The 14,927-nt window shown below is 35.0% G+C and overlaps 1 protein-coding gene across 1 annotated transcript in view; it reads left to right on the forward strand.

Moving 5' to 3' along the window:
* Positions 1-14,927, forward strand: part of ARHGAP20 (Rho GTPase activating protein 20) — a gene marked incomplete at both ends in the record, with an annotated part of 147,956 nt that overhangs the window by 103,803 nt on the left and 29,226 nt on the right. Inside the window, 3 exons of the mRNA XM_082660470.1 lie at positions 6,912-6,953; positions 7,858-7,942; positions 10,996-11,073. Coding sequence (XP_082516596.1) covers positions 6,912-6,953; positions 7,858-7,942; positions 10,996-11,073 — 205 coding nt within the window. The remainder of the gene's footprint in view (positions 1-6,911; positions 6,954-7,857; positions 7,943-10,995; positions 11,074-14,927) is intronic.

Below are 14,927 nucleotides of genomic sequence, written 5' to 3' on the forward strand. Positions count from 1 at the left end.
AAATCAAAAACCTACCATAGATACTCAAAAACTAAAAGGAACACAAGCATACTACTAAAGAAAATCATAAAACCACAAGGGAAGAAACAGAAAGAGAAGAAACGACAAGAGAAGAACTACAAAAACTACAAAAAACAACCAGAAAACAAGTAATAAAATGGCAATAAGTACATACCTATTAATAATTACCTTAAATGTCAATGGACTAAATGCTCCAATCAATAGACATATCTGGCTGATTGGATTTAAAAAAAAAAAGCAAGACCCACCTATATGCTGCCTACAAGAGACTCACTTCTCAACTAAAGACACACACAGACTGAAAGTGAAGGCATGGGAAAATATATTTCATACAAGTGGAAAAGACAAGAAAGCTGGAATCTCAATACTCATAGCAGACAAAATAGATTTTTTAAAAGTGTATAACAATAGACAAAAAAGGGCATTATTTTATGATAAAGGGATCAATAAAAGAAGAGGATATATACTCATTAACATATATGCATCCAATACAGGAGCACCTAAACATGTAAAGCAAATATTAAAAGACATAAAGGGAGAAACTGACAGTAATACAATAATAGTAGGGAATGTCAACACCACACTTACATCAATGGACAGATCATCCAGATAGAAAATAATTAAGGCAACAGTGGTCTTAAATGGCATAATATACCAGATGGACTTAATAGATAGCTACAGCACACTCCAACCAAAACGAGCAGAATACACATTCTTTTCAAGTGTACATGGAACATTCTCCAGGATAGATCACATACTAGGCCAGAAAACATGTGTCAGCAAATTTAACAGGATAGAAATTATATCAAGCATCTTTTCCAATAACAACTAGAAAACAATTACAGAAAGAAAAATGTGAAAAACACAAATACTTGGAGACTAAACAACATGCTACTGAAGAGCCAATGGGACAATGCTAAAATCAAAGAAGAAATAAGAAAATACCTTGAGAAAAATGAAAATGGAAACACAACACTCCAAAATCTATAGGATGCAGCAAAAGCAGTTCTAAGAGGGAAGCTTATAGCAATACAGGCCTTTCTCAAGTAACAAGAAAAATCTCAAAAACCTAACCTACCATTTAAAGGAAGAGAAAGAAAAGAACAAAGAAAGCTAAAAGTCAGCAGAAGGAAGGAAATAGTAAGGAACAGAAAGGAAACAAATAAAATAGAGACCAAAAAAAAAAAATAGAAAACACCAACGAAACCAAGAGCTGGTTTTTTGAAAAGATAAACAAAATCGATAAACCTTTAGTTAGGCTCACCAAGAAAAGGGAGAGGACCCAAAGAAACAAATAAGAAATGAAAGAGAAGAAATAACAACTAATACTACAGAGATACAAAAATCATAAAAGAACTCTGTGAACAGTTGTCCAACAAATTGGCCAACAAATAGAAGAAATAGAAGAAATAGACAGATGTCTAAAAATATACAACCTGCTAACAGTGTATCAAGAGGAAACAGACAATTTGAACAGACTGATCACTAGTACTGAAATTGAATTTGTAATTTAAAAAAAACCTACTAGCAAACAAAAGTCCAGGACCAGATGGCTTCACAGGAAAATTCTACCAAATATATAAAGAAGAGCTAATTCCTATCCTTCTCAAACTATCCCAAAAAATTGAAGAGGAGGGGGCACTCCCAGACTCATTCTATGAGGCCACCATTACCCTGATACCAAAACCAGGCAAAGACACTACAAAAAAAGAAAATTACAGGCCAATATTTTTGATGAATATACATGCAAAAATCCGTAACAAAATATTAGCAAATGGAATCCAACAGTATATAGAATCATACACCATGATGAAGTGGGATTTATTCCAGGGACACAAGGATGCTTCAGCATTTGCAAATCAATCAGTATGATATACCACATTAACAGATGGAAGGATAAAAATCACATCATCATCTCAATAGATGCAGAAAAAGCATTTGAAAAAATTCAACATCCATTCATGATAAAAACCCTCATCAAAGTTGGATTAGAGGAACATATCTCAACATAATAAAGAGCATTATGATAAACCCAGAGTTAACATCATATCCAATGGTGAAAAACTGCTGTTCCTCTAAATTTAGGAACAAGACAAGGGTGCTCACTCTCACCACTTTTATTTAACATAGTATTGGAAGTCTGTGCCACAGCAGTCAGACAAGAAAAAGATATGAAAGACATCCAAAGTGGAAGAGAAGAAGTAAAACTGTCACTATGCTGATGGCCTGGTACTATGGATAGAAAACCCTAAAGTCTCCACCCAAAACTATTAGAACTAATAAATGAATTCAGCAAAGTTGCAAGATATGAGCTTAATATACATAAATCTGTTGCTTTTCTATACACTAATACTGAACTATCAGAAAGAGAAAGCAAGAAAACAATCCCGTTTAAAATCACATCAAAAAGAATAAAATGCCTAGGAATAAACTTAACCAGGGAGGTGAAAGACATATACACTGAAAACTATGAAACAGTGAAGGAAATTGAAGATGATACAGAGAAATGGAAAGATATCCCATGCTCTTAGATTTGAAGAATTAATATTGTTAAAGTGACCATACTACCCAAAACAATCTACAGATGTATTGCAATCTGTATGAAAATACCCGTGACATTTTTCACAGAACTGAACAAATAATCCTAATATTCATATGGAAATACAAAAGACCCTGAATTGCTGAAGCAACCTTTTTGCTGAAGCAAAAAAGGACAAAGCTGGAGGTATCACCCTCACAGACTTCAAACTGTACTACAAAGCTACAATAATCAAAACAGCATGATACTGGCACGAAAACAGATACGTAGATCAATGGAATAGAATAGAGAGCCCAGAAATAAACTCACACACCTACAGTCAGTTAATCTACAACAAAGTAGGCAAGAGTATACAATGGAGAAAATAAAGTCTCTTCAATAAGTGGTACTAGGAAAACTGGACATCTACATGTAAAACAATGAGATCGGAACATCCCCTCATACTGTATACAAAAATAAAGTCAAAATGGATTAAAGGCCTAAGTGTAAGACCAGAAACCATAAAACTCATAGAAGAAAACATAGGCAGAACACTCTGACATAAACAGTGACAATATTTTTTTAATCTATTTCCTATGGTAAAATAAATAAAAGCAAAAATAAAGAAATGAGCTCTAATTAAACAAAGAGCTTTTGCATAGCAAAGGAGACCACTGACAAAACAAAAAGACAACCTACAGAATGAGAGAAGATATTTGAAAATATGATCAACAAGGGGATAATATCTAAAGTATTTAAACAGCTCGTGCAACCCACTATCAAAAGAAAACAAACACCCAATCCCAAAATAGGCAGAAGACCTGAATAGACATTTTTCCAAAGATGATTTACAGCAGGCACATGAAAAGATGCTCAACATTGCTAATTGTTTGAGAAATGCAAATCAAAACAATAATGAGATATCACCTCACACCTTTCAGAATGGTTGTCATCAACAAGAACACAAATAGCAAATGTTTTCGAGGATGTGGATAAAAGGGAACCCTTGTACACTGTTGGTGAGAATGTAAATTGGTGCAGCCACTGTGGAAAACAGTATGGAGGGTCTTCAAAAAAAACTAAAAACTACCACAGGATCCAGCAGTTTCACTCCTGGATGTATATACAGAAAAAAACCGAAAACACTAATTCAAAAAGATACATGTACCCAATGTTCATAATGGCATTATTTACAATAGCCAAGATATGGAAGCAACCTGTGTCCATCAACAGATGAATGGATAAAGATGTGGTGTATATTTACACACACACACACACACACACACACAATGGAGTATTACTCAGACATAAAAAAGGATGAAATTCTGCCATCTGCAGCAATGTGAATGGACCTTGAGAATATTATGCTTAGTGATGTATGTCAACAAAAGACAAATACTGTATAATATCACTTATATGTGGAATCTAGAAAGTAAATCAAATGAATGGATATAGAAAAACAGTAACAGACTCAAAGATACAGAAAACAAAGTAGTGGTTACCAGTGGGGAGAAGGAAGGGGGAGGGGCACGTTAGGGGCATGGGATTAAGAGATACAAACTACCCTGTATAAAATAAATAAGCAACAAGGATACATTGAACAGCACAGGGAATTATAATTATTATTTTATAATAACTCTTAATGTAATATAATCTATAAAAATACTGAATCACTATACTGTATACCTCAAATATAATACTGTAATTCAACTATACTTCAGTTTAAAAATTAAATATTTAAAGAAAAAGCTTTCAACCTAGAATACTATATCTAGCAAAAATATCCTTCAAAAAATGTTTTAAACTCTAAGAATTTATCACCAGCAGAACTGTACAAAAAAGTAAATGCTGACAGAAATTTTTCAGCCTGAAGTGAAATGATATGAGAGTGGCTCATATCTTTACCAAGGAGTAAATAATATCAGAAATCATTTATATATCAGGAAATATTAAGAAAATCTAGGGCTTCCCTGGTGGCACAGTGGTTGAGAGTCCGCCTGCCGATGTAGGGGACACAGGTTCGTGCCCCGGTCCGGGAAGATCCCATGTGCCGTGGAGTGGCTGGGCCCGTGAGCCATGGCCCTTGAGCCTGCACGTCCGGAGCCTGTGCTCTGCAGCGGGAGAGGCCACAGCAGTGAGAGGCCCACGTACCGAAAAAACAAAAAAAACAAAAAAAACCTATCTTGAGCACCCATTTTGCCAGGCTTTTAGGAAATTAAATTTTCTTCTTTACTGGAGCCCCTGTTTTCTTAGGGTAGAACCAGGATATGGGAGACTTCTGTGATATCTTCAAAACAGATGAAAAGTCTGACCTTCAGTCTCTTTGTGGCCACTGCTGACATTATCTCTGCTATGCTCAGAGTTGTTCTTTGACCCTCGAGATACTCTGATTCCTTGCCACTTGTGGGCTGCAGGTATCTTAGCTGATGTAAAAACCTTGGTACCTAGGAACAAGCCTCCCCACTTGCTCCTTATAACCATTTCCTCTGGGGACTTTCTGTTTCTTTAGGCACCTCAACTGAATGACATATGGTTCCCAGCTAACTCTTAGGGGTAACAGACCCTATCTCCTCCCAAGTTAGAGGGAATCTTTCCAATCTGTCTTACCCTTTTTCTTTCTCTAAGATATGTGGCTTTCTTCTCTCCTGGCTCTTATCATAGGTGTTTATTAAACTCAGAGCTAACCTTGATTTTGGAGTACTTCCATTTTTAGTTCTGTAAAAATGCCTGAGATGAATAATTACCAAGGAAAGAGAAGTCCTGGATTCTTGCATAGAGCAGGAGATAGGGAAAATACAAGAAGATTACCAAATCAATGTCAATGAATTAACCTGATGCACTTCATAATTTGCTTATTTTAAAGTAATTGTGCGCTACATATTCAAACAATGGAACACTATACAGCAATGAGAATGAACAAGCTAAAACCACATGCAGTAATATGGATGTCTCACAAATATAATGTTGAATGAAAGAAGCCAGATACAAAATAGTACATACTATATGGTTACATTTATATAAAGTATCCAAACAAACAAAACTATTCTATTTTGTTAGAAGTCAGTATAGTGGGAACTAGTGCCTGAAAAGGAACACAGGGAGACCTTCCATGGTGGTTTTCTGTTTCATAATCTGTCTGCTAGTCACATGGGTGTGTTCAATTTGTGAAAATTGTTCAAACTACATTTAAGCATTGTACAGTTTGTGTCTTACAAGTCAATTAAAAGTTCAAAAAATACTAAGTGTTTAAAGGGGTAATTTTCTTTAGTTGCTTTGAAAAATGTTTTAAGGTCTAAAGAAAACTCATCTATTTTTCAACACAGATATTTGCTAAATAAGTGTAATATTTGACATAAATGAACCTAAAAAATCTTCTGTTTATGAAAGGAGAAGACATCAAAGATTGTAAGGAGTTGTGAAAGATGAAAATTTGTCAGTGGCAGAAGAGATATAATGCACTTTCTGATTACCAATTCTGGGAAATTGCTTATGGAGAAAATTGCTAGGCTACAAAGAAACAAATTACAGATATTTGTTAAGTATATTTTTCTGGAACAAGAAAATAACTAGGGTTTCCAACTTCTTTGAGAAGATTAGAAACATGATTTTAAAAGCTAATGAGCAATAAGGCCATATAGAAATAAACTTTATTTTTAACTTTAAGAATTAAATGCAGCAGTGACTTCAGCAGTAAAATTAATAATTAATAGTTATTTAGTTGTTAATGAATTGATCTTAATTAGAGGATTATAGTAATTAAGAATAAGTTCTATGAACTCATTGGCTAAATTATAGTTCTGCCATATGTATAGAGAAATAAGTGTTTCTTTTCCTGACAACCAACTGGTTTCTGGGCCAAGATATTTCCATCGATGTGCCAGATTTCTCCTTAACCTCTTTAATCTCAGATGAAGCATATTTTCTATTTGCATGGCACTTAAAACTACAAAAACACTCTGAGATAATTAGCCCAGTTTTACAGATGTGGAAATCAAAGCTTAGCGATGTTAAGTGATTTGCCCATGATGATATATCTTGCATATATTTTTGAAACAAGGTGTTTGGATTCCAAATCAAGTACTCTTTCCACTATCAGGATACCACTTGTAAAAGAGCCATAAAGTAAGAAAGTGGGTCTGTCTTGGATCTGTCCAAGAGGTTTTAATAAAACTATGCTTAACTGTGTAGTTCTGCCTAATGGGCATTTTCACTTCAGGGTTCTTCAGAACACAGTCATGCCAGGGTTGCACTTGTGTGCACCCACATCAGTAACAACAGGTTGTTGATATTTCGTTTGGACTGACAATCTTAATTTGTTAGAAATAAGTATTTTATGTGGTTTAATTTTGTCTCCCATTTTCTTTGATTGTAGTTCTCCAGAACAGAAGGACAGATGGCTCTCTCTCCTTCAGAGGTATTTTTTCCAGTATATATATATATAAATCTTTAAGTTGTAGCTGAATGAATTAAATTTTTCTCTGCAGGGATGTGCCCCAAACTATCCCCCTTTGCCTTAGTAGAAATTGTTCATTTGCCTCAAAATAAACTGCTTAGACTGTACACTAGCAACTACTTACTGTAAATAATGTTCTGTTATTACGTGTATTTCTTTCTTACTAGGAAGGAGAACACTGAGGTCTGGTTAGATCATTCTAGACAGAAATTAGTCAGTAATATCTCCCATCTCTTTCGGTGTCTCCAACCTACCATGTGGAGCTAACAGTTTCCTCAAAGCATGTATTAAGTTTCCATACATGGAGGTTTTCTGCTGAGGACCTCAAAATTCAATTATTTTCCCTACCTTTGAGCATTAAGACTAAAATGGTCAATTGAGATTCATCTCTTATTCCCATAGTCCTTCCCTGCTCTCCCTTCCCAAGCATGGAGACGACCAAGATATATACTGCACTGGAGAGCTCAATGAGAAATAAAAGGCCATTGTTTTGGTTTGGTCTAGTAAAGTATTATGTATGCTCCTGTACTTATCACTAAGTTTCTGGGACTGTCCAGAGAAGGTAGGGAAGCTTTGAGGATAAAACACCATGCAGAGGTGCCTTAACCTGACTGTACTTCTCAAGCCTCAGTTGAAATGGATCTCCTCTTCTTTTTTGTGCCCATGCCTAATGTCCTGAGAATCTTTTAAAATTCTCTTCCAACCCATAATGTAATCTGACTTTGCTGAGTCTCTCCATCTGTCTTTTTAAAAATAGCATATAAGTATATTGAAAATATTAGCAAAATAGATTGATTTAAAAATAAGCCATTGGCAAAATCCATCTGACTCAGTGTTGTTTTGGGTTGTTGTTGCATTTGATTAGATACATCAATCTAGAGAAAGAGAAGGACTACCCGAAGAGCATTCCCCTCAAAATCTTCGCCAAGGACATTGGGAATTGTGCCTATGTAAGTGTTTCTAAGCCAGAAAATTAAATTCCAAGTCCCTGCATAAGGCAGAACACCGTGGATAAAAAGAGAGACAGGCAGGCAGACAGACAGTCTGTGTATGTGCTGTGGAAGGTAGGCATTTAGAAACACCATTATGAGAAAGTGCATTTCCTGGGGTATCTGTGTATCTTTGTTCATATGAAAAGTAACCCTAGAGAAAATGAAGCAAGAGAAATTCATATTAATTACAGTATTTAACATTTACACTTGGAAAGAATATTGCCTGTCAGATGTCTCTTTCCTCCCTCTGGCATTAATGTTTCTCTGGATCCTTTCAGTAGCAGCTGCAGAGGCTTGTAGTAAAGACATTTCCACAAGGAGATATTTCCTATTAGTATTAAGCAAGTTTTTCCAACTTGTCACTTCTTAAGTAGAGAGTGGGTTTTGGAAAGTTCTTCATTCTTTGAGTTTTTAAGTATTGAATTCCTCAGGTTAATAAATGGATGAGCTGGGAAATATAACATTTTTAATGGATCAGCATATTCTACCTCATGGTTTTTATCATTTTGGTCAATAAAAATTAAGTTTGTTTAGCACTAGTTATTGTGCGGAATTTTATGGCTGAAATATCATGCCAAGGTGTTATTAATGATACACAAAATGGAAATGAATATTTTTATGATACTGTGGTTTGCCACACTTCATAGCAGCCCTAGATCACACAGGATAGTTTTGTGTGTGGAAAAATATGTAGTACAAAACAGTTATGTTTTGGGCAAAAGTCATACAAATGTTCTGACATGAGTGCTAGATGTCATTGCCTGAGGGAAATGCTCAAATGTGTATGCTATGAGACTACAGACATCTTCTGTAGCAAAGTAAAGAGGAAAAAAGCACCACTGTTTTTCTGCCAGCTTTGATTCAGTTGTTATGGCAGTTGGTTACATTCAGGATTTTCATGGAAAAACCCTTGAATTTTTTCCAACACTTTCAGTGTATGGGAAGTGTGTGCTTGAGAAAGGACTGGTTTTGGAAAAGAAGATGAGATTTGGTTGAATTGGGTGCTCTGTTTTATCACTAGTACCCTGGTTAAAGTCCATGATGATATGACACACTGTCCTTTGCTCTCTGAAGTTGTTTTGTGGCAAGAGTCTCCTTTCAGGGAGCCCTGCTTGCAGAGTGATTCCCCCCAAATAGCAGTGCATGTATGAGAAGCATTCTTTATCCTTGGCCTCTGATTATGCACAACCTGTTAGTGAATTCTGCTAATATGGGAAAACAAATAGCCACATTCTCAGTTTTGTCTCTTTATTTTATTTGTTTACTAGGCAAAGAACACTTATCTGCTAAAATTCATTCGTTTTGTCTACCCGAGAGACATGCAGGAAAAAAAAAACACATCCTATAATTATTATTTTGAACATATATACCTAATATTAAGAAAAATCATTATCTTTGAAACCAGGTACATTGGGAGTGATTATTAGTATCACAGGATAGATCCTTCACTTTACAAAAGACTTTATAGAGTGTGTCTTTAAATTAAATGAAAGGGTTTTCAGACTCAAAAGAAAAAAGCAGAAGCCTTTCATTGTATTCTATCTCAACTTAAAGCCCAGTATGTAAAACATCTCTGCCATTCTGGTAGAAGACAAACACTGAGCCTTCCCTGTTCATTTCTGAGATACTTTTGCTTAATCCTTGGAGCTATAAGGAACACCATTTGAAATCAGTTAACAAACTTGAGGCAATTTGTCATGTTAAGTAGTAGGCTTACAGAGAATAAATACTGTAATGGAGAGATAAGTGATGCGTTATCAGTAGATTTCACTTAGCTTTATTTTTAGATCATTTTGTTTCCGTTTATGTTACTTATTTGTGCCATTTAAGCCTTATCAGGGACACAGCACTAATTGCTTATTTATCCAATAATTATACTATGTAAAATCTACCCTATGTGCATAGTAAATATTTCTTTTTTTAATTTTTATTTTATATTGGAGTATAGTTGATTAACAATGTTGTGTTAGTTTCAGATGTACAGCAAAGTGATTCAGTTACACAGTACATATACATGTATCTATACTTTTTCAAATTCTTTTCTCATTCAGGTTATTACAGAGTATTGAACAGAGTTCCTTGTGCTATACAGTAGGTCCTTGTTGGTTATCTATTTTAAATAGAGCAGTGTGTACATGTCAATCCTAAACTCCTAATATTTCTTTTTTGATAGCATAGCATTGTCTTATATTTAAATAATGTCTATTTAGAGTTCAGTGAACTCTATAGATATCTTGGAATCTCGTTAATTCCATTTCTCTTTCTTGTGAACTCTTTATTTTTAGAGAGTAATTTCTCAATGTGGTTTAGCATTTAGCATAGGGCTATTATAGATACCCTATTCAGTGGCAGAGTTGGTAACAGAATTGAGCTTTCTAAAATTTTCAATTTGTTTGCTAGGCCCATTGGTTTTAAGGCCTCTAAAGATTTCAACAACGAAAATCTCAGCAGCCACAGTGCCTGACGTACAGAAAGTGCTCAATAAATAGTGGGGTTTTTTTAAAGATGTCTTTTGTAACCATTTCTTACTCTGATTTTACCTGAACTGACTTTACCATACAAAGAAATGAAAACCCACACTGTGAAAACAGTACTCAGAAAGAAATAGAAAGTAATCTAATGCTCTCCCTTTTTTTACTGCACAATGCTTAATGGATATAGTCATGGACATGATGCAGAGGACCAACCTCACTGATTATTTTTGTTTGTTTGATTGGGAGGGTGGTCCTGTCTCTCTGAAATATATTTGTTCTTTTAATTTCTGGCTTAAGTTCTTATATTTTTGAGTCATATATTCTTTATTTTAAGAGGAAGAGATGTTTTATTAAAAGGCATAATATGGAATGAAAGTAAATTATCAAGGGTTTGTGTTCTACTTAAGTTGTGCTTTACTCTGTCAACACTTGAAATCAGGATTTGCCTGTGGATAATCACTTGACAATAATTATTTGTTCACCTGTTTTAAAATTCTTTATTTATAGCTATATTTCTTATTTCTTTTTTTTCCACAGTCTAAAACTATAACAGTAACGAATTCAGATACAGCAAATGAAGTTATCAACATGTCACTGCCAATGCTAGGGATAACTGTAAGTTACTCTGCTAGATATTAATTAAAAACAAACTTTGATACTTCGATTCTTATAAATATTATCCCTTCCATCATAAGACAGCTGATTATTAGAGATACCAGTCATATTTTGTCCCCAGAAATGTAGAAAATAAGGACAGTAGTTTTTTATTCTTTTTGAGGGTTTTGTTTTGTTTTGTTTTGTTTGTTTGTTGGCCTCTCGCGTTGCGGAGCACAGGCTCTGGACGCGCAGGCTCAGCGGCCATGGCTCACGGGCGTAGCCGCTCCACGGCATGTGGGATCTTCCCGGACCGGGGCACGAACCCGTGTCCCCTGCATCGGCAGGCGGACTCTCAACCACTGCGCTACCAGGGAAGCCCTGTTTTGTTTTGTTTTTAATTGAAGTGTAGTTGAATTACAACATTGTTGGGTTGGCCAAAAAGTGTGTTTGGTTTTTTTAAGTAACATCGTATGGTAAAACCCAAACTAACTTTTTGGCCAACCTAATAGTTTCAGGTGTACAACATAGTGATTTGATGTTTTTATAGATTATACTGCATATAAAGTTACTATAAAATATTGGCTACGGGACTTCCCTGGTGACGCAGTGGTTGAGGGTCCGCCTGCCGATGCAGGGGACACGGGTTCGTGCCCGGTCCGGGAAGATCCCACATGCCGCGGAGCGGCTGGGCCTGTGAGCCATGGCCGCTGGGCCTGCATGGCCGGAGCCCGTACTCCGCAACGGGAGAAGCCACAACAGTGAGAGGCCCGCGTACCGCCAAAAAATATATATATATATTGGCTATATTCCCTGTATAGCCATACAGGGAATACATCCATGTATGTATCATAAGATGTATGTATCATAAGATACATACATACATATGTATGTATGTATGTATGTATGTATGTATCATAAGATACATCCATGTATCTTATTTATTTTATACCTAGTAGTTTATACCTCATAATCCCCTTCACCTATCTTGCCCTTCCTCCTACCCTACAACTCATTGGTAACACTAGTTCTCTGTATGTCTGTTTCTGTTTTGTTATATCTGTTTGTTTGTTTTATTTTTTAGAATCTACATATAAATGAATATATACAGTATTTGTCTTTCTCTAATCTATCCATGTTGTTGCAAATGACAGAATTTTCATTCTTATTTATGGCTGAGTAGTATTCCACTATACACACACACACACACACACACACACACAAATACACACACACACACACCACATATTCTTCATCCATTTATCTGTTGACCGACACTTGGGTTGCTTCAATATCTTGGATATTATAAATAATGCCACTGTGAACATTGGGGTGTGTGTGTCTTTTCAAATTAGTGTTTTTGTTTTCTTTGGATATATTCCCAGGAGTGGAATGGCTGGATCTTATGGTAATTCTATTTTTAGTTTTTTGAGGAACCTCCATACTATTTTCCACAGGGGCTGTACCAATTTACATTCTCACCAACAGTGTACAAAGGTTCCCTTTTATCTACATTCTTGAAAATATTTGTTACTTGTGGTTGTTTTGATGATAGCCATTCTTAAAGGTGTGAGGTAATATCTCATTGTTTTGATTTGCATTTCTCTGATAATTAGCGATGTTGAGCACCTTTTCATGTGCCTATTAGCTAGCCATCTATAAGTCATCTTTGGAAAAATATCTATCCATGTCTTCTGCCATTTTGGGAGATTGGGATTTGTTTTTTTGATATTGAGTTGTATGAGCTGTTTAAACATTTTGAATATTAACCCCTTGTCGGTCATATCATTTGCAAATATCTTCTCCCATTCTGTAGGTTGTCTTCTTGTTTTGTCAGTGGTCTCCTTTGCTATGTAAAATCTTTTACTTTAATTAGGTCTCATTTCTTTATTTTTGCTTTTATTTGATTTGCCTTGGAAGATAGATGCAAAAAAAATATTGTTACTGTTTATGTCAAAAAGTGTTCTATAAAGATGTTAAATAAAAAAAAAGTGTTCTGCCTGTGTTCTCTTCTAGGAGTTTTATGGTTTCCAGTCTTAACATTTAGGGCTTTAATCCATTTTGACTTTATTTTTGTACATGGTAGGGGAAATATTCTAATTTCAGTTTTTATGTGCAGCTGTCTGGTTTTCCCAATACCACTATTGAAGAGACTTTATTTTCTCCATTGTATATTTTTTCCTACTTTGTTGTAGATTAATTGACCATATTCATGTGGGTTTACTTCTGGGTTCTCTATTCTGTTACATTGTGTCTGTTTTTGTGCCAGTATCATACTGTTTTGATTACTGTAGCTTTGTAGTATCATTTGAAGCTAGGGAGCATGATACCTCCAGCTTTGTTCTTTTTTCTCAAGAATGCTTTGGCTATTTGGGGTCTTTCATGGTTCCATACAAATTTTAGGATAATTTGTTCTAGTTCTGTGAAAAATGTCATGGGTATTTTGATAGGGATTGTATTAAATGTCAGTTGCTTTAGGTAGTATGGACATTTTAACAATATTAATCCTTCCAATCAGTGAACATGAGTTATCTTTCCATTTATTTGCCTTGTGTTTGGTTTCTTTTATTAATGTTTTATAATTTTCAGAGTACAGGTCTTTTGCCTAGGACAGTAAAGTCTTAATATTAGCTTAATATTGAGTGTTCTTCTTCCACTCCCATTTTATAACCTGTGTGAACTGAAAAGCATAATAAGATTAGACTATAATTTTAGAGAGATAATAATATGCATTTTAATTTTATATGCTATGCATATACAGTTAGGGAGTTTTTTGGCATAAAATTCTTCTTTCAACCTCCTTCCCCCCTTCTCACTTGTCACTATATGACTATTCTTTCCCTATCTCCTCTCCTGGTTCTTCCTCCTTACCTAATTATTCACTTATCCCAAGAGTCAATCAGTCTTAGGGTGATGAATTCTGAAGGATCTGCTCTACAGTAGAATTTTTACATAAAAAACATATAGCTAATAACCATATTCACTAGCTGCAGGTCCAGAGGATAAGGTAGATGGTACCTCCTATTGAATCTGTAAATTTAAAAGTAAGCTTTGAATTAGATCATGGATTTAAAGATTTTTAGTATGGACACCTCATTTTCCCCAGTTTTGCTTTTAGCTTCTGCTTCTTTCTGTTTCATGGGGCAATGATGAGTTTTCGAAATTTTATTAATAGGGAAGATTGGAATGTTTGAGGATGAGGTAGGGAAAAAGGATCAGAAAGTTCTCATGTCCTCCCTACCAGTATATAAAAACCACACAGTAGGTACTTGTATTAAAGGGAATGACTTTCAGAAGGATGGAACTAAAGGAAGAACTTGAACAACACCATTTCTTGAGTGAAATTCTCTTTAAGTATGAAAACATGGTGTTACTAAGATGTGACATAACATATATGTAAGATATGCCATAGTCTTAACTGTATTTCAGATTGCTTTTACACATTGCTATTATAAGCCCTAAGAACTCAGGGCAACCACAATTTAGAATAATAGATCTGATTTATTTTAGTGAAATTTAATAATATATTTAAGATGTAAATAAATATATATGCACTGAATAAAGCAGGCACCTCTGCATTGATTTCTAAGCTTATATAATTATACATTGGAAGAGAATGAGTAGTTTAAGGGAAGGAAGAGAGATTAATTAATGACATGACTCATTTTCTTATTTATGCTTTCCTTTTGGATAAAGTGATCAATCTCATCATACCACAAATATTTCTGTTCAATATAGTTAGGAATTGAGGCTGTTTGGTTGTACTGTTCTAAGGGATTATTAAGGTGTTTTCAGACACTACCAAAAAAAAAAAATGATCATTGTTAGATTGCTCTTCCTGTTTGCAATACAAATTTTCTGACTAGGGGATAGTG

Source organism: Grampus griseus, assembly GCF_964374135.1.
Source record: "Grampus griseus genome assembly, chromosome: 8".
Classification (NCBI taxonomy): Eukaryota; Metazoa; Chordata; class Mammalia; order Artiodactyla; family Delphinidae; genus Grampus; species Grampus griseus.